Source organism: Scyliorhinus canicula, chromosome 8 (assembly GCF_902713615.1).
Source record: "Scyliorhinus canicula chromosome 8, sScyCan1.1, whole genome shotgun sequence".
NCBI classification, from domain to species: Eukaryota; Metazoa; Chordata; class Chondrichthyes; order Carcharhiniformes; family Scyliorhinidae; genus Scyliorhinus; species Scyliorhinus canicula.
In genome coordinates this window covers 93,514,753-93,534,485 of record NC_052153.1, presented here as the reverse complement: position 1 = coordinate 93,534,485, position 19,733 = coordinate 93,514,753, and the positions used below count along the sequence as shown (strand labels likewise).

At 45.3% G+C, this 19,733-nt stretch overlaps 1 protein-coding gene across 1 annotated transcript in view; it reads left to right on the top strand.

Annotated features, from left to right (window-relative positions):
- Positions 1 to 19,733, top strand: part of LOC119970392 (proprotein convertase subtilisin/kexin type 5-like) — a 520,270-nt gene that overhangs the window by 200,212 nt on the left and 300,325 nt on the right. Inside the window, 2 exon segments of the mRNA XM_038804933.1 lie at positions 2,228 to 2,440; positions 14,823 to 14,923. Of these exon segments, the coding sequence (XP_038660861.1) occupies positions 2,228 to 2,440; positions 14,823 to 14,923 (314 nt within the window).

The window sequence follows — 19,733 nt, the reverse complement described above, 5'->3', positions numbered from 1 at the left end:
AATGACCTAGAGGAGGGCGCAGAAGGATGGGTGAGTAAATTTGCAGATGACACTAAAGTCGGTGGAGTTGTAGACAGTGCGGAAGGATGTTGCAGGTTACAGAGGGACATAGATAAGCTGCAGAGCTGGGCTGAGAGGTGGCAAATGGAGTTTAATGTGGAGAAGTGTGAGGTGATTCACTTTGGAAAGAATAACAGAAATGTGGAATATTTGGCTAATGGTAAAATTCTTGGCAGTGTGGATGAGCAGAGGGATCTCGGTGTCCATGTACATAGATCCCTGAAAGTTGCCACCCAGGTTGATAGGGTTGTGAAGAAGGCCTATGGTGTGTTGGCCTTTATTGGTAGAGGGATTGAGTTCCGGAGCCATGAGGTCATGTTGCAGTTGTACAAAACTCTAGTACGGCCGCATTTGGAGTATTGCGTACAGTTCTGGTCGCCTCATTATAGGAAGGACGTGGAAGCTTTGGAACGGGTGCAGAGGAGATTTACCAGGATGTTGCCTGGTATGGAGGGAAAATCTTATGAGGAAAGGCTGATGGACTTGAGGTTGTTTTCGTTAGAGAGAAGAAGGTTAAGAGGTGACTTAATAGAGGCATACAAAATGATCAGAGGGTTAGATAGGGTGGACAGCGAGAGCCTTCTCCCGCGGATGGAGGTGGCTAGCACGAGGGGACATAGCCTTAAATTGAGGGGTAATAGATATAGGACAGAGGTCAGAGGTGGGTTTTTTACGCAAAGAGTGGTGAGGCCGTGGAATGCCCTACCTGCAACAGTAGTGAACTCGCCAACATTGAGGGCATTTAAAAATTTATTGGATAAGCATATGGATGATAAGGGCATAGTGTAGGTTAGATGGCCTTTAGATTTTTTTTCCATGTCGGTGCAACATCGAGGGTCGAAGGGCCTGTACTGCGCTGTATCGTTCTATGTTCTATGTTCTAATAGGAACTATTTTTATTTGTCTAAGGTATACTTTATCTGAAACTGCAATAATTTGTTATTCTACCATTGCTTTAAGAATAAAGAACAAAGAAAAGTACAGCACAGGAACAGGCCCTTCGGCCTCCAAGCCTGCACCGACCATGCTGCCCATCTAAACTAAAATCTTCTACACTTTTGGGGTCCGTATCCCTCTATTCCCATCCCATTCATGTATTTGTCAAGCTGCCCCTTAAACGTTACTATCGTTCCTGCTTCCACAACCACCTCCGGCAGCGAGTTCCAGGCACCCACTACCCTCTGTGTAAAAATACTTACCTCTTACATCTCCTCTACCTTGCCCCTCGCACCTTAAACCTATGCCCCCTAGTAATTGACCCCTCTACCCTGGGGAGAAGCGTCTGACTATCCACTCTGTCTATGCCCCTCATAATTTTGTAGACCTATCAGGTCGCCCCCCCCCCCCCCCCCCCAACCTCCTCCGTTCCTGTGAGAACAAACCAAGTTTAATGAACCTCTCCTCATAGCTAATGCCCTCCATACCAGACAACATCCTGGTCAATCTCTTCTGCATCCTCTCTAAAGCCTCCACATTCTTCTGGTTGTGTGGCGACCAGAATTGAACACTATACTCCAAGTGTGGCCGAACTAAGGTTCTATACAGCTGCAATTTTTATACTCAATGCCCCGGCCAATGAAGGCAAGCATGCCGTATGCCTTCTTGACTACCTTCTCCACCTGTGTTGCCCCTTTCAGTGACCTGTGGACCTGTACACCTAGATCTCTCTGACTGTCAATACGCTTGAGGGTTCTACCATTCACTGTATATTCCCTACCTGTATTAGACCTTCCAAAATGCATTACCTCACATTTGTCCAGATTAAACTCCATCTGCCATCTCACCGCCCAAGTCTCCAAACGATCTAAATCCTGCTGTATCCTCTGACAGTCCTAATCGCTATCCGCAATTCCACCAACCTTAATTTTAGCTTGATTATTTTAAATGTGGAAAGTGGCAGACCAGATATTTGTGAGGATTTTTTTTTTTAAAGGTGCATGAGCTAATTGTAGAATTGCTGCATAAGGAAAATATGTAGTCCTCTTTGTTTTGCCAATATCAGAAGAACTGTTGATTTTGATTCACCAGCACTCCAAATCTTGACCAGTTGAATTGTTGGTTTCTCTTGTCAAGTTTGAATGTTTCTTAATCAACAAAGCATTTTTGCTTTAATTCCTAAGAAACGTGATTAATAATCTAACTTGCTGCAATATTTTTATCTTAACAGGGCCGTGGGGGTTTGGGTTCCATCTACGTATGGGCATCTGGTAATGGTGGCCGTAGCCGAGATCACTGTTCCTGTGATGGTTATACCAACAGCATCTACACAATCTCCATCAGCAGTACAGCTGAGAGTGGGAAGAAGCCCTGGTATTTGGAGGAATGTTCATCAACCCTTGCTACTACATATAGCAGTGGGGAGTCTTACGATAGAAAAATAGTAAGTTTCCTTTCCTTCCCTCGTCCCATTCCCATTTGCATTTCCCCAAATTGTATTCATTTGAAAGTGTGGATTTGAAGATCCCTGTCTTTAACCATAATGATCTGTCACAAATAGTGTTTTGGGAGTTATAATTCATTCAGAGCAGGATGGACTTAGAATATGGGGTACATTTTAGCTATGGAGCAGTTGACCAGCAAAGTGCTTTGGTCGGAGGGATGCACAGTCCATTCTGAAGGCTGGCCTTCATTTTCAAGTTGACACAGGCTTCAGAGCAGCATATTTGACAGATCATAAGCCAACCTAGCTTCATTTCCCCCCCCCCCCCCCCCCCCCCCCCCCCAAACCTCTCCATTTCTCTACCTCTGTTTCGTTCTTTAAGACACTCTGTAAAACTTACCTCTTTGACCATATTTTTGGTCATCTGCCCTAACATTTCCGTATGTGGCACAGTGTCAAACATTTGCTTCACATTACCCGGTCAAGCGCATTGGGACCGACATCTTATTACATCAAAAGCATTATAGATACAAGTCATTGTTGATCACTGCCTTTGTTCTTTCTGTGATCATCTTAAAATGTATGTGTTTTAGTTAACCCATCAATTGGTGGAACCGCTTTTCACTGTTTCACCTTGACAGCCCCATCAGTTTTGAACATCGAAGGCACATTCATACTTTAAATATTGGTAGAAAACTTTTAAAACATGAAACTTTTAAAAATATATTAAATTTGTGTGGTACTTTATCACTTCATCCTTGACTCAGAAGTGGTTTGCACAATGAGTTCGTTTTGGAAATGTGTGACATTATAGAATGGTCACAGCACAGAGTTCATTTGGTCCTTTGTGACAGTGCTTGGCTAGATCAAGTAAGATAGTTCCCCTTCCCTCCCTTTTTCTCTAACCGTGCAAATGTTATCTGTTAAGGTGCTTATCCAATTTCTAAACAATTATTCCAGATCAAAACGACCAAGTTTCATCGTGCATCGGGATGCAAATACATGAGGCCAGAACTAACCCTCAAGTATATTTGTTGAGTTGTTATGAACACTTTCTTGGCAAGATTGTTTTTCCTTTTGTTGATTTTTCTCCCATATTTTCATGGCAGCACTAATTTATTGCTTTGATACAGACTTGCTTGACCATTGTTGCCTTCCAGTCTCACTTAGAACATAGAACAGTACAGCACAGAACAGGCCCTTCGGCCCTCGATGTTGTGCCGAGCAATGATCACCCTACTCAAATCCACGTATGCTGAATGCGAACATTTGATCATCCCAGTAGGTTGTTACTAATGAAAGTTGGTCTGCATATGCTGGCTGTATTGGCATGTTTCTTCAGTGGTTATTAGAACACATCTCAGTGGAAAGCAGGCTCAGTCCTGGAGATGATACATTGGTAAAGTCCACTTGGATTGGCATCCTTGCGTATTACAATTTGAAGGCCAACAGCATGCACGTGTTTAGAAATTTTTCTTTGTGAAATCTAGTCTGTGTAGCGTTCATAGAGCAAGTTTCTTTCTTTACTGTCATGCCAGATAGGCTTACTAAGAACAGTGCAAGCTATCCTGACCTCGGAATTATTTGAATAATTTATAATCAAATGCGTGTGCAGTTTAAGGTCTTTTGCGAGGGATTTGTTGTATAATTCCTTGGTTTATATAATTTTTCCCATCTTGCAAATTAAATCCTTCTGCAAAACTTGTGTGATGCATGTCCTGCCTTCAAGAAGCAGCATTACTGCTACTGTCTTTTATTATGCTCCTCCTCAGCGTTATTCCTATACCATCTCCTGTGAAGGTATTAACTCCTTACTGGATACAATTCTTTTGTACCTCATCAAAGGTTCATGTTTGAGCCTTGTATTCATAGCAAACCCATCTGGTTCATGAATGTCCTTTAGGGAAGGAAATCAGTCATCGTTACCTGGTCTAGCCTGCATGTGACTCTAGATCCACAGCAATGTGGTTGACTCTTAAATGGCTTATCAGGCCATTCTGTTCAAGGGCAATTAGGGATGGACAACAAATGCCAGCGACACCCATATCCTGTCAATGAATTTCCCGCATTAGGAAAATAAGCTCCATGATCCAGTTGTGATTAGTAAATCATAGTATCAATACAGCTGCGACAGCTCAGAACAACAAACTCTGCAACATATCAGAAATTGGACCAAGGACCTTCCCGATGTGATTTCTTTACTTCTAGGACTGGGGGAATAGCCAGCAACAACAAAGTTGTCTGTTCTGCTGGAGATAATATTACTACTGCCTTATTCATATTATAATGCTGATAAAGTTAGGAGCTGGAGGTCCCCTGCCACCCCATTGACCCCCGAACGGCCATCGCCAAGGGCTCAATTGTCATCATGCAACAACGGCAACAGAAGACACCCCTGTATCGTTCCTGTGAGCACTCCACAACTCCATGAACACATCTCATTTTTATGTACACTTGCCACCGGGGCTACATACAACAGGCGCACCCACGCCACAAACTTCGGGCCAAACTCAAACCTACCCAGAATCTCCAATAAATACCTCCAATCCACCCGATCAAAAATCTTCTCTGCATCCATAGAGGCAATAACCTCCGGCACCTGCCCCACTGATGGGGTCATAACCATGTTTAACAGCCTCCTGATGTTACTAGAGAGCTGCCTGCTCTTTACAAAATCTTTTTGATCTTCAGTGACCACTCTTGACCCACATCCCTCCATCCTTCCCACCACTAAAGTAGCCAGCACTTTCACGTCTGTGTTCAACAACCAAATAGGCCTATGCAATCCACATTCCAAAGATCCTTCCCCTTCTTCAGGATTAGCGTAATTGAGGCCTGTGTCAGTAACTCTGGTAGCTCCCCCTTCTCCAACGCCTCGCTAAACATCCCCAATAGATGCGCTGCCAACCTCACTACGAACGCCCGGGTTCTTAAACCTCTATGGGTTATCCATTCCCATAAGCCATCCCAACTCCTTGCCATCCTCTCCTTTCCCGTTGACTTGGGACTCAACCTGTCCACCCTCGGTTCCATCATGCAATTAAAATCTCCACCCATAATCAATTGGTGGGTATCTGAGTCCGGGATTGTTCCCAGTAAACCCTTTACAAACACCACATCGTCCCAATTCGGCACATATACATTGATTTGCACCACTGGTGTTCCCTCCAGCACACCCCACACTATCACATATCTACTCCCTGCAGTCCCTTGCCCCCCTTAAACCCCATCCTTTTGTTCAACAAAATGGCCATCCCCTGCAACTTCGTGTCAAACCCCCTGAGTGAAATATGTGTCCCACCCATCCCTTCCCCAAGCTAACCTGATCCTTCACCCGGAGATGCGTCTCTTGTAGAAAGATCACCTCTGCCTTCAAACTCCACAGGTGTGCAAAAACCCGAGACCTTTTAATCAGCAAGTTTAACCCACAAAAGTTCCATGTTACAATCCTTAATGGAGGCTTCGGCCTCCATTCTTCCCTAACAGCCACCATCCTGCCCCTCCAGCTCCACCACCTCTAATACCACCCTAAACCGGGCCTTTCCAGGATGGACCCCCCTCTCCGCCTATGACCATGCTCCATCTCCAACTCTGCCACGTCGCGATCCCACCCCCCCTCAAAACCTGCCCACCACTCACAGCCTCCTCCCCCACCTCACATCTGTTCATCAGCATTATCTGGCAGCTCCCACCCAAAGGTCCGCCTGTATCCCTCCCCACCCATCCTTCCTTAGCCTGTGCAAACAGCCCCGCTATACCCGTAAAGAAAAAACACCCAAAATCGCAAATCATCCCCTCCAAAATGAAAAGCACCACAAATGGAGGGGGTTGGGGTTAATTACTCCCGTACAGACGTATAACTCTCTAAAGAATAAACCCCCACCCGGAGGAAACCCGTGCAGACATGGGGAGAACGTCCAGACTCCGCACAGACAGTGGGTATCAACAATATTGAGTTAGAGTGGAGCAAATCTGCGAACATGTCCCATAGGTGTGGGACCAGGGTTGGTGCAAATGTCCGCCGGGAACCCATTGGGTCCCGATCCCTTCCCAGCCTGCATGGAACTGATGTTCGTCATGGTTTCTCCCAGTCCTTTTGTTGCTACCAGCTCACCTCTCCAATCGCCCCCACAACTGGCATGTCCAGTCCATCGAGGAACTGGTTCACTCAGCATCCCATTCGGCGGGGGGTGGGGGCTGCGGCTTAGAGGTGTACAGTCCTCGGTAGAAGGTCTCAAATGCTTGGTTGACCTTTTTTGGTTCAGCTACCAGTCTGCCTCTGCTGTCCTTCACCTGCGCTATCTCCCTCGTGGCTGCCTGCTTTTTCAGCTGGTGAGCCAGTAGGCGACTAGCCTTCTCTCTCTGTTCGTAGAAGTTCCCCCATGTCTGGCAGTGTGGTGCACTGGCTTCCTGGTGGATAGCAGGTTAAAGCCCATTTACAGCTTTTTCCTCTCCACTTGAAGCTCTGCAGTCGGGGCCTCAGAGTACTTTCTGTCGACCTCCAGGATGAAGTTGATCAGTTGCTGCGTGGCCACCCCCTCTTCCCTGTCCTTGCCTGCCTTGTAGGCCATAGTCTCTCCCCTAATCACCACCTTCAGTCCCTCCCAGAACATGGAAGATCAGGCTTCCCTGTTTTGGTTGTTAGTGATGTACTCGCCTATGGCCTGTGATGTTATCTGGCAGAAGAATTTACTGGCCAAAAGGTCTGTGTCCAGCCTCCACCTGGGGGGGGGGGGGTTGGGCATGGCCCGTCTACAGCCTCACATCCTTGTAATGTGGAGAAACCCTGGAGTGCAGGGGAGAAGACTATCGCGGAGTATTCCGCCCTTTCTCTCGAAACACCGATTTCAGTGCAAAGATGTCAATACGTACGTATGCTTTGTGCACCGGCGCAAAGAAAGAGAATTCCTTCTCACCACTATGTAGGAGCCACCATGGGAACACCGCCACCATCTGCTCCATGAATGCTTCCAGTTCCCCAGCCATGCCTCTCTTTTTCCCCGTTCTGAAGCTCGATCGGTCCATCAATGAGTCCTGTACACAGTTTAAGTGCCCCCCCACCATGATCAGTCGGTGTGTGTCGATGTCGGGGATTTCCGCTATGGTCTTTTTAATGAAATCCGTGTCATCCCAGTTGGGCGCATACACGTTTACTAGAAATACTGGTGCCCCGTCCAGGACACCGCTAACCATGACCCTCCCTGCATCCTTAACCGCCTGTCGCTGTAAACGTTGTCCTCTCACTAATCAGTACAGCCTGCCACTGACCCTCGTCCCGTAACACGAGTGATATGTTTGTCCCAGCCAGCCCGTAACGGCAGCCGGTCCTTCTCCCTCGGGTGTGTCTCTTTCAGGAAAACTATGTCGGCTTTCAAACTTCTCAAATGGCCGAAGACTCTGGACCTTTTCACTGGACCATTAAGTCCGCTGACGTTGCAGGTGATAATCCTGGTGGGGATTTTTTTGTCCCCCCTTCCTGCGGTATCAACCATACTGACCTGTTTGATGTGACCCTGCACTCCGGGCTTTCCAATTGTTAGGGGGCCGTCCAAAATGGCCGCGGTCACTATTCTCACCATGAGGTCGCATCCCTGCGCTCTGGCATTTCCCTTTCTCCAGGGAGCACCCAAATTGGCCGCGTGGGTGCACCTCTCCACTCCGGAGTTTTCCTTTGTTTAGGGACCCTCCAAAGTGACGCCAAAGTGACATCTTGTTCTTGCCTGGCATCTTGCCTGCCGAAGCCAATCCAAAAACCAACCCTTTCTTCCCTTTGTGTTCCTTTTGTCCCCCCCCCCCCCCCCCCCCCCCCCATCCCCCCACCACCCCCAGCCAGGCGCGCCACGGCCTCCCTTGCTATCTTTATTCCTGTGGTAGTTATCCCTGCTAATATGGTGGCCCCCCCTCCCGGGCTGATCTTATCTCTATCTTATGCCCTCCTCCCTCTGCCTGTACCTCACCCTCGCCTGCATGCCCCTGGCCTCGCCTTTCCCTGTGACCCAGTCTTTTTGACCAGAGCAAGGCAGCACAGACCCGCTCAAACATATCACGTATCTAAGAAATCTCTTTCTTTTTTCTCCTCTGTTCCGCCTTCATCACTGCCTCTCCTGCCCCTTCTCCAGGCTGTTTGACCGCACAAATGTGTTCACCTCTCCGGGGTGTTAAAGTAATGCTCCTTGTTCTGGTATGTGACCCAGAGGCTGGCTGGGAACAACATCCAAATTTTACCCCGTTCTTGTACAGAGTCGATTTTGCCTGATTAAATTCAGTCCTGCATTTTGCCAAGTCCTCCTGAATGTGCTGACATACCCGGATTCTGTGTCCTTCCCAGGCACTCTCCTTGGTCTGTCTCGTCCACCTCAGGATCCTGTCATGATCTTGGTATTGGTGTAGCTTCGCAATGAGCGCCCTCGGTTGTTCCCCCCGCCTTGGGTTTCGGCCTGAGCGATCTGTGGGCTCTGTCGATCTCCAGGGGAGTTGGGGAAACTGTCTCTCCCGACTAGGTTGCCCAGCATTTGGGTGACATAGCCCATCGGGTCCCTGCCCTCAATACCTTCTAGCTGGCCCACAATCCGAATATTCCAGCTTCAGGACCTGTTTTCTTGATCCTCGACTTTCCCTTTAAGTTCCCTTCGGCCGCTACCAACCTTTTAAGTTCTGTCTCCAGGGCGACGATCCTGTCACTCTGGTCCATCGAGGCTTTCTCTAATTCATGGATTGTTTTTTCCTGTGCTTCCACCTTCTTTCCCAGTACGTCGATAGTTTTTTTTGTATGGTGACCATCACCTCTGTCACTGGCACCTTGACAGCTACCTGGATTTCAACCTTTATTGCATCTTTCATGGTGATTAGTTCCTTCATAGGGAATATCTTTCATCCATCTCAAGGTGGTGGTGAGGGGGCTGATGATTGGGTCGTCCGACCTCCCTCCCTCTTGGGTGGCCAGGACCCCCTCACCTAGTGGGTCCGCCGGCTCCTCCACGTGCTGCTCGTGGCCTTACTGACACTTCTGCTGTCCCTTCGACCCCTCGACTTTCATTCATTGGAATTCTAGTCCTATTTTTAGTTGAGGTTAAGTTGCTTTCGAAATTTGGGGCAAAAGCCGCCTAAATGTGCCTATTTGGTTCTGGTCTGGAGGAGAGCCACCTAATGTGCGTTCACTCAGCACATTCACGTCACCGGAAGTCTCCCTGAACAAGATTGACTATATATGCATCGGCAACAGATGAAGGACGTTCCTACAAGCTATTCTAACTTGATGAAGTGCTGATGTAAGATCCGACCACCTACTTGTTATAGACCAGATCGACCAGAAGCTGAAGAAAGCAACAACCATGAACCCATAATGGCCATTCATAACAGAGACACTGAAGGACAAGTACGTGTCAGACAGTTTTCTGCTAAAACTCTCCAGCAGATTCAAAGTACTTAAGAAGGTCGGCAACATTTGAGGGAAAGTAGGAAATCTTAAAATCAGGGAGGAAAAGAGTGGAGGAGAAGAACCAGAAAAGTATGATTCAACGTGGAAGTTGATTGAAAGACAGCTGGAAAAAAGCACTGATTCAACGTGGAAGTTGATTGAAAGAAAGCTGGAAAAAAGCAAGAAGGATCAAAAGAAATATTAAATAAAGAAGAGAAGATGATGAAAGGTACAGAAGATTGGCTAAAGCCATGAAAAAGAGGTCCACGAAAGGCAAATGCGGATGGCTGGAGTTAAAAATGTGGAGGTACAAGAAACAGAAGATCTGAATGACTCTCAATACGCTATTCAGAAACTTATGGGAGTTAACTGGACAAGAAGCAACACAATTGTGCCAATCGACAGCAAGGCTGGTAGGATGTTATTGATAAGTGAGGTGGGTGGAACTCCTTCATGAAATCCTCAGCCCCAGCTCCACAATACTCAGCCCCAGCTCCACAATAGACTTCAACGAGAACTGAACATCAGTCTGGGAGAAAGTCCCAGATCAGGGTCGGGATTCTGCGGTCGCTGACGGCGAAATCGTGTTTGCCGATTGGATGGCGAATACCCGTTTCTGACCAAATCGGGCGGTGCCGCTTTCACGATGCTCCGCCCCCTCCAAAGCGGTGTACTCAGCAAGTACATCGCGCGCTGTATCGACGGCCTCACTCAACCCCTCCGATACTCAACCCCGACCGGCCAAGTTGCCGACGGCGTCGGTCAAGTGTGCTATCATCTGTCGACAACTCGGCTGCGGGGGAGGGCCAATCCGCAGGCAGTGGGAACTGTTGGAGGGTGATCCGGGATGCGTAAGACGGCCAAAGGGGGGGCATATTTTGCAGGCCAGGTCCGTGAGCAGCCAGCTTCATGTTGCACGGCAAGCTGCCGCCATGCACATGTGCGGCCACATAACCGGCAATTCTCCGGGTGCCAGCCCCCAGCCAAACTGAGGATTGGTGGCCATTTTACACCGAACTTTCAGTCGTAAAACACCACTGTTTCCAGGCCGGAGTGGGGACATAGCCTGAAAATTGGAGAATCCAACCCAGAGGTCCAAAGAGTCATCAAGAGCCTGAAGAACAACACGGCACCTGGGATTGATATATCAACGGAGCTATTAAAACATGGGCAGTATATGGTTACAAGAGAACTCATGGACCTGGTCAACAAGATTTCAACTGCGGAGGAAGTCCCAGATGGCTGGATGCCAAATGGGAACCTCAAACTGTGACAACTGGAGGGGCTCAACACTACTGTTAGTATCTAGCTCTCCTTAACAGATTGAAGAGCAGAAATAGGCAGTAATCTTTCCAAATAACAGGCAGGTTTCAGGAGTGGCAGATTGGGCGGTGATCAGAAAAGACTATGGGTCCTGATGAAATCCATGCCATAGTGCCTGAAGGCAGCACGTTAGCACAGTGGTTAGCACTGTAGCTTCACAGCTCCAGGATCCTAGGTTCGATTCTCGGCTTGTGTCACTGGCTGTGTGGAGTCTGCACATTCTCCCCGTGTCTGCGTGGGTTCCCTCCGGGTGCTCCGGTTTCCTCCCACAGTCCAAAGATGTGCAGGTTAGGTGGATTGGCCATGCTAAATCGCCCTTAGTGTCCAACAAGGTTAGGTTGGGTTACGGGGATAGAGTGGAGGTGTGGCTTGGGTGGGGTGCTCTCCAAGGGCCGGTGCACACTCCATGGACCGAATGCCCTCCTGCACTGTAAATTCTATGATTCTAAGTCCTGCCACACCAGAACTAGCTGCCCCTCTCTTCCAAATTTCCCCTCTCTCCCAAATTATTCAATGTAACTTTGTGTTAGTGTCAGCAATGTGGAAAATTGTTTTTCTGTTTTCTGTAAAAATAACTAAAGTTGGGCAGCACGGCGGCGCAGTGGTTAGCATTGCTGCCTCATGGCACCGAGAACATGCACAAACAGACTAGAACACACACGAACAGACTCAAAAACAGCTTCTTCCCCACTGTCACCAGACTCCTAAATGACCCTCTTATTGACTGACCTCATTAACTGTATGCTTCATCCGATCCCAATGCTTATGTAGTTAAATTGTATATCTTGTGTTGCCCTATTATGTATTTTCTTGAATTTTGTTTAATTCCCTTTTCTTCCCATGTACTGAATGATCTGTTGAGCTGCTTTCAGAAAATGCTTTTCATAATACCTCGGTACACGTGACAATAAACAAATCCAATCCAATCCCACGTTCGATCCCGGCTCTGGGTCATTGTCCGTGTGGAGTGTGCACGTTCTCCCTGTGTTTGTGTGGGTTTCGCCCCCACAACCCAAAGATGTGCAGGATAGGTGAACTGGCCACGCTCAATTACACCTTAATTGGAAAAAAATAATTGGGTACTCTAAATTTTAATTTAAAAAAATTAAAGTTAGGAATGATTTCAGATTAAGTCTGTCCTCGTGGTCTCCACCCAATTCAAAGTAAATTGGTAAAAGGAGTCTGTAGTACTATTATCCTCAAATGACATCAACTCACCAATCACTTCCTCACTAGAACTACCCTTCTGATCTCACTACGGCCTTGATGAAGACATGGATGCAGGAAATTAATGCCAGAGGAGAGCTGAGAGTCACTGGCTAACACAGTGACAGCATTTGATTCAGAATGGTACTGTACCTAGAAGTCTTGACATAATAGCTCAGGGATCAATGGAAAAATACTCAGTAGCTGGAGATCTGCTGAAAGTAAAGTAAAATGGTTGTAGCTGTTATGGAAGCTTGTCTTTGTTGCCCAAGGCTGTTGGTGCAAAAATTAATCTGGGTAGTTGCCTCATCGCAACCATTATGCACTATGTAACTTGTAATCATTTTCATAGGAGTCCAAAATAGGACGATTTGCTGATAATTCCATAATGTTCAGTTCCATTCACAATACCTCAAATAATGTAGCACCCATTGCACTCAGAACTGTAAATAAATAATACCCAGGCTTGGATGCCAATTGGCAGATAGTTTGGGTCATGTAAGTACTAGCCAATGGCTATTCCCAACAGGATAAAGCCCAATTAGGTTTGTAGTATCTTGAAAACTGGTGACCACCGTGTATATTAACGAATAAACGGTTTAAGGCAAATAACAATTTACAGAGGGGGCGGTAAAGGCTACTATCTTTCTTGACTCCTAACGGACAGTAAAATCCATGCTCAGCCCCAGTATCCGCATATTGCGGCCTGGTATGGGTACTCACCCCTTAAAGGGGCATGCTATGACATTCCTCCCCCAAGTCCCTGATTAACACATTACAACAACAATGGAACTTATACAATATTATACAACAAAGGGATCACATCTCAGTCCCTTATAGAGTAAGTTGGTCCGAGGACTTCCTAATCCTTGGGAGCATCATAATTCCATAGCAGCTGCTACCGCAGTGAAGTAACTTCGATTTGAACCTCAATGAGTTGACTTTTGACTTCGAAAGGTGCTTCTGTGCAGATAATTTCCCCAGTTCCCCCAGAACATTACTGGGCTCTACCTTGGGGTAGCTTGCTCCAGCATTACTTTCATCCATAGCAACATACTAAGGATGGCCTGCCCCCCTGGTGTGTGCTTCTTTCCTTCTCAAATGGTCCAGGGGTTTCTTCACTTTTTTTCCTTAGACATCCATCTCGTATGACACTGGACCTATTCTGGCCATGACCGTTCCAGGGATCCCATTTGGGCCAGCTAAAATTCTCTCCATACACCAAATCGTCCACCTCAAATATTCCATCAGGTTTTCTCTAGTCGTGATGTTTCTTCTGTGTGTTCTGTTTTACCTTCACCCTCCCCATCAAATGTAGTATCTTGAAAGACTGACGACCACCAATCTGGTCTCTTCAACTCCCAATGCTTCACCTGCTTTTCCCTTGAATTATCCTGAACAGTACGTTGTTCAACTTCGTGGTCTCTGTTCCCTTGACGTTAATCTTCCTAAGACGTTCTTTCTGTCACAATTCCCTAGTTGTCTGGACTTATCTGGTTCTTTGTGAAGTCTGCCTCTAAGCAGCTCTCTTGTCCTGTCCAGATTTCCTTTGGCGGAGTTGGGAGATGTTCACTCCCCAGCATCTTATCTCCAACTGCAAATTAATTCAGCTGAAAGAAACTAAACTCAAAAGCCTTCCTACTTTAAAAGGGCCCCCATTTGCTAAGCAACAAACTCTCACATCCAGCATTTGTTTATTCTTCACGCCGTAACTTCTCTAAGCACAATAGCAGCACATTTTGAATTGAAAGCAAAATCCCCACACATATACACACTCAGTCCAGCAGTAATCTAACTTAAGCTACCCTTCCTTACACAGAAACACTAAATTAAACCCAGTTAAAACTACACTTTATTTCTAATATTTATTAATTAAATATAAATCCCTTAAAACCACCTTTGTTTTCCTAACAATTTGTAGCAAATTGTGAAACAAAGGGTTCTGAAAGAGTACCTGCAGGGTTTAGATCATGATATCAGGCCAAATCTCAAAGCATTAACCAATGAGTTATCAATGCCCTACATTGTTTTTGTTTCTGAAATTGAACGTTTCTGATATTTTTAAAAATTCTACATATTTGTTTTATTTTCTTCCTTTGCACACAAGCAATTCTCTATTTTAATATCAAGAGACAAGTTGCTTCTGTTTCTGTCAAATTTGCACACTGCAGTTACTTATTTCTTATTGTTGCAGTAAAATTAAGAGGGAGGGTGAGGTGTATTGAAATCCATACAGTACCACTTTATGGTACAATGCTTTGCCACCTGTAATAATGCTTATTTTTTTATTTGGCTATGCCAAAAAATCCAAATTTGTGGAGGCCACAACTATATCAGAATTATTATTATTTAAATTAGAGTGCTTATATTTTTTTGGAGTGAAAAATATACTGGGGCCTTGTTTCTTTAAATAACTTGATTTGGACTTTGTTTCAGATCACAACTGACCTCAGGCAGCGATGTACTGACAGTCACACAGGGACCTCTGCTTCAGCACCAATGGCTGCTGGGATTATAGCGCTGGCACTGGAAGCAAAGTAAGCTCGAACTCATTTCAAGAGGGCTTCTGTTAAATGGTTTCTCTGTAAGCTTAATGAAAACTGACACGTTCAACTGAATTAACTTAATTGGATAAAATTTAGGCACCTACATCTTTACCATTTTCACAAGGCAGTTTTTGTCATGTTTAAAATATTTTTGGTTATTATATTTACCTTATGAGCCTTTCGCTGATTGGAATTGGCTAAGCGCTTGGATATATTTGATTTAATTGAGAGGTTACTCCACCAAAAAATAAATTTCTGAAGAACAAGTCCAAAAGAGGCATGGTTTCACAATTCTTTTTTGCTGTTGAAGAACATTACAAGGAAGCTGGTGTGTGCCCTAATGATGATTTTAGCTTCAGGGTATTGTGTGTTTACCAAGCAGGACCTGTTTAGTTTAATTGTCCAACTAGGCATCTGGCCAATCTAACAGGTAAATGAGGCCAAATTCCCTAAATAGGTAATCTCTCAATTTATTGAAAGATGATGCCTTCAAAAGGCATTCTATCATGTCTAATTCACCATTTAAAAAAAACGATTATTTAAAGCTTATTTGAAATATCTTGTGAAAGATTTTCCTCATAAAGGACCAGGGTCATCATAGGATTTGGCAGTATAGGACTGTCTGATGGATTGTTTGAATGCTTTCTTTGACCTGGGTTGTCATGCACTTTGAATTGAGGAAAATGCTGATTTAATCACTGCCTGAACTGTGACTGGCACACGAGAAAAGAAAATGTGTTCTGAGATAGACTATTGGCAGTTGAATTGTTTGTGTATGCATCCAGTACAGATTATGTAACCTTTGTAATATCAACCTAATTTATGCAGACATGCCTTTTGGAATCCAAAAGACCATAGTGGTGACATCACCTTTCCCAGATGAAATATGATCTTAATGATTCTCTTGTGTTGCTTGGCCAGTCTTTTAATCTCTACTGTCTACTCCGAGTTAATAGCTTATTTTAACTATTTGCTTCTAAAGTTGCTTGATTCATGGTTTTTTTTGATCCTCTGCATGCTAACTTAACCATTACTCCTACTTCCAGAGGACTCTAATATTAGCAGAATTGTTTCTCCAAGGTCAGTTTTTCTGTGTACAATCATAGAATCATAAAAATTTACAGCATGGAAGAAAATCCATTCAGCCCATGTTCATGCTGGCTGACGAGTAGCCATCCAGGCTAATTTCACTTTCCATAGCCTTATAGTTACTGCACTTGAAGTACATATTCAAATATTTTTGCAATGCAATGGCAGTTTCTGCCACCCTTTCAGGGACCACTCTCTTGGTGAAGAAATTTAACCTTGAATCACATCTAAACTTGTTACCTTGAACGTACAGTCCCTGTTATTGACACCTGAATCAAGGGGAATAAGGCCTTCCTATCCACTAGACCACTAATAATGTTATAGACTCAATTGGATCTCCCTCCGCTTCCTCTGTTCCTGAAAAAAACACCAATCGATTCAATATGTCCTCATTAACTAAAATTCTCCAGTTCAGGTAACATCCTCATAAATCTCCTTTATACTCTCTCTAGTGTAATCACATCTTTCCTATAGTTCCGTGCACTCCAGCTGTATCCGACATGGTATTTTCCAGCCTAACCTCCCTGCTCTTGTATTCTTGTCTTGGCTAATAAAGGCAAGTATCCCTTGTACATTCTTGGTCATATTATGTTCCACTGCACCTACCTTCAAGGATCTGCGGACATGCACTTCAAACTTCTTCTATACTTCTCAGTGTTCTATTCTTTATTGTATATTCCCTTGTCTTGTTAGCCTTCCCCAATAAGGCACACATCATTGCATATACTTATTTGGACCATCATACAATTATTCAGTATGACTGCTAATGCCTTCTATTTTATTTAAACTAAAAAGATTTTAAGGTTTCAAAACCCTGCTGCCTGTATCGAACACCGGTGCAACAGCCCAGGAGCAGCACTTAAGATTTGTGCTCCAGAACTGCAGCTCAAAGAGATTCAGCTCAATCAATGAGATGGAGGCCAAGTACAGACACTACAACATCAGAGAGGGGGGAAAGTTACCTGGAGAGTTCATTCCAGAAGGCAGTCACATCCCTTAGGATAGGTTGCCTGATTTAATTACTGGTCAGGGACAGGAATGTGTCACTGCAAGTGAGGCAGGTAAGGGGATTGAGAAGGTACAAGTGGCTTCAGTCATGGTGATTGTCCAACAGGTTTGAGGTTCGTGCAGCTTGTATGGGTGAGTGTGGGACCTGCAGGGTCCTGACCATGAGTGAACTGACCATGACACAGTGCAACATTCAATTGAGGGGATTGACTAATATTGTAGTGATCATGGTGATAATGTAGACAAGGAATAAACACAGTTCATTGCAGGCGAGAAGCCCAGAAGTCTGTGTTGTCTGCCTGATGCCAGGGTTTGCAATATTTACTCTGGTCTGGAGAGAAACCTGAAATGGGTGGAGGAATAGCCAGATGTCATTGTCCTTGTGGATACTAACAACAAAGATGGGAGTGAAAAAAAGTCTGCTTGGAATGTGAGCAGCAAGAGACTAAATTCAAAAGCAGAACCTCAAAGGAAATTTATGACCTGAGCCACGAGCAAATTGACATGGGATAAATAAGATTCGGGAGTTGAATGTTTGGCTCAAAGTTTGTTATGGGAAAAATGACTTTCTTTCATAGGGCATTGGCCAGTGATCTGGTAAGATGTATAACAAGGGTAGGGTCAAACCTAAGGGTTGCCAGCAGGTATGGCCCGAGATTGCAAAAATATTTTTTTTAAAAAGAGTTAAATGTGCTCAGCATTTGTAGCAAAATGGAAGAATTGTCAGCAGAGATAGAAATAAATGTCGATGACCTAATATCCATTACAGAAACTTAGATGCAAGGAATCCAAGGCTGAGACCTGAATATTGAAAGGCATTCGATATTACAAAGGGACAGGAAGCTAGGAAAAAGTTGTGGGCTAGCTCTATTCATTAAGGATGACAGTACAGTAGTGAGAGATGACCTAAGCTCGAAAAATCAAGAATGATAGGATACTGGATCAGACCCCAACTTTTACTACAATACCAGATGAGAACCCCAAACAATTTTTCAGTTTGTAAAACTGCGAGTAAAGGATACTTCACCTCAGGAGTGATGACTCTTAACAATAGGTATCTTTTATGTTAAAACAAACTTTAATTTAAACATAGAATTAATGCATTAGTTCTTAAATAAAACAATTATCTTTAACTTACTATCTATACCTGCCACTAATTCCAATTAAGCAACCCAATACAGTTCAAATGTCACTTATAAATAAAGTTAACAAAACCAGTTATTTGCTTTCTGTGCAGAACAACCTGAAAATCCTTCTGTCTTCAAAAAGGTGAGGTTGGAGCGTCAGAGGGTAATAGATGAGACGCTGGAGGTATATAGGAGGTATGCAGAAAACGGGGACCCAGCGAAGTTAGAAAAAAGGAAGGAACACAGGCGAGCTTTGACCGACTATCTACCAGGAAGGAGGTACACCAATTGAGGCGAGCAAGGGGTGCAGTTTGAGCATGGAGAGTATGTAGGCTGGTCAGCTCCAGAGGGAGGCTGCGGCAAGGGAAAATGTCCAGGTGCGGAACAAGGCAGGTAAGTTGGCGGTAGCTCCAGATCAGATTAACAAGGTTTTTAAATAATTCTGAGAGATTGTACAGGTCGGAGCCACCTGGGGGAGGCCGGGAGATGCAGGAATTTCTAGATGGACTGGAGTACCTGAGGTTAGGGGAGGGGGACAGGGCTACATTAGAAGGGGTGATAGTGGAGCAGGAGATAAAAGATGTGATTGGGAGGATGCAGTCGGGAAAGATGGCAGGGCCGGATGGGTTTCCGGTGGAATATTATAAGAAATTCATAGATAAGCTGGTGCTGCTGATGGTGGGAATGTTTGAGGAGGTGATAGGGAAGGGGGTGTTACCACAAACTTGGGGCAAGCATCGATTTCTCTGTTGCTTAAGAGATAAGGATCCGACGAAGTGTGGGTCAAATAGGCCCATATCACTTTTAAACGTGGACGCAAAGATATTGGCGAAGGTACTGGCAGTTAGGCTAGAGGAGTGCCTCCCGAAGGTGAAAGGTGAAGATCAGACGGGGTTTGTGAGAGGCGTTTGGCCGAGTTGAATGGGGATACTTGATGGCAGTTCTGGAGTGGTTTGGGATTGGACCCATATTTGTGGACTGGGTAATGTTACTGTATAAGGAGCCGAGGGTGAGTGTCCGCACAAATAACAAGGTCAGAATACTTTCCTCTCTACCGTGGGACTAGGCAGGGATGTCCTATGTCCCCCCTGTTGTTTGCACTGGCGATTGACCGTTGTCCATCGCGTTAAGAGGTTCAGGGGTATGGAAAGGAATAGTGTGGGCGGGGGGATAGAGCATGAGGTGACCATGTATGCTGGTGACTTGTTATACGTGACGGAATAGTGTGTGTCAATACGGGGAATGTTGGAGCTCCTTCGGGAGTTTGGGTCTTCCTCGGGGTCCAAATTAAATCTAGACGAGTGAATATTTTGTGATGTCTTGGCCGGGGGTGGTGGCAGGAGTAGGGGGAGCTGCCATTCTGTAGATAAGGGACTCACTTTAGATACCTGGGGGTGCAGGTTGCCCGGCGGTTGGGGGGGGAGGGGCTCCGTAGGTACAACATTTCTAGTTTGGTGGGGAGGGTGGAAGCTCATCTGGCAAGGTGGGATGGTCTCCCTCTGTCACTGGCGGGTCGGGTACAGGGGTTAAAATGAACGTGTTGCCGCGATTTCTGTTTATTTTTTAATGCCTGCCGA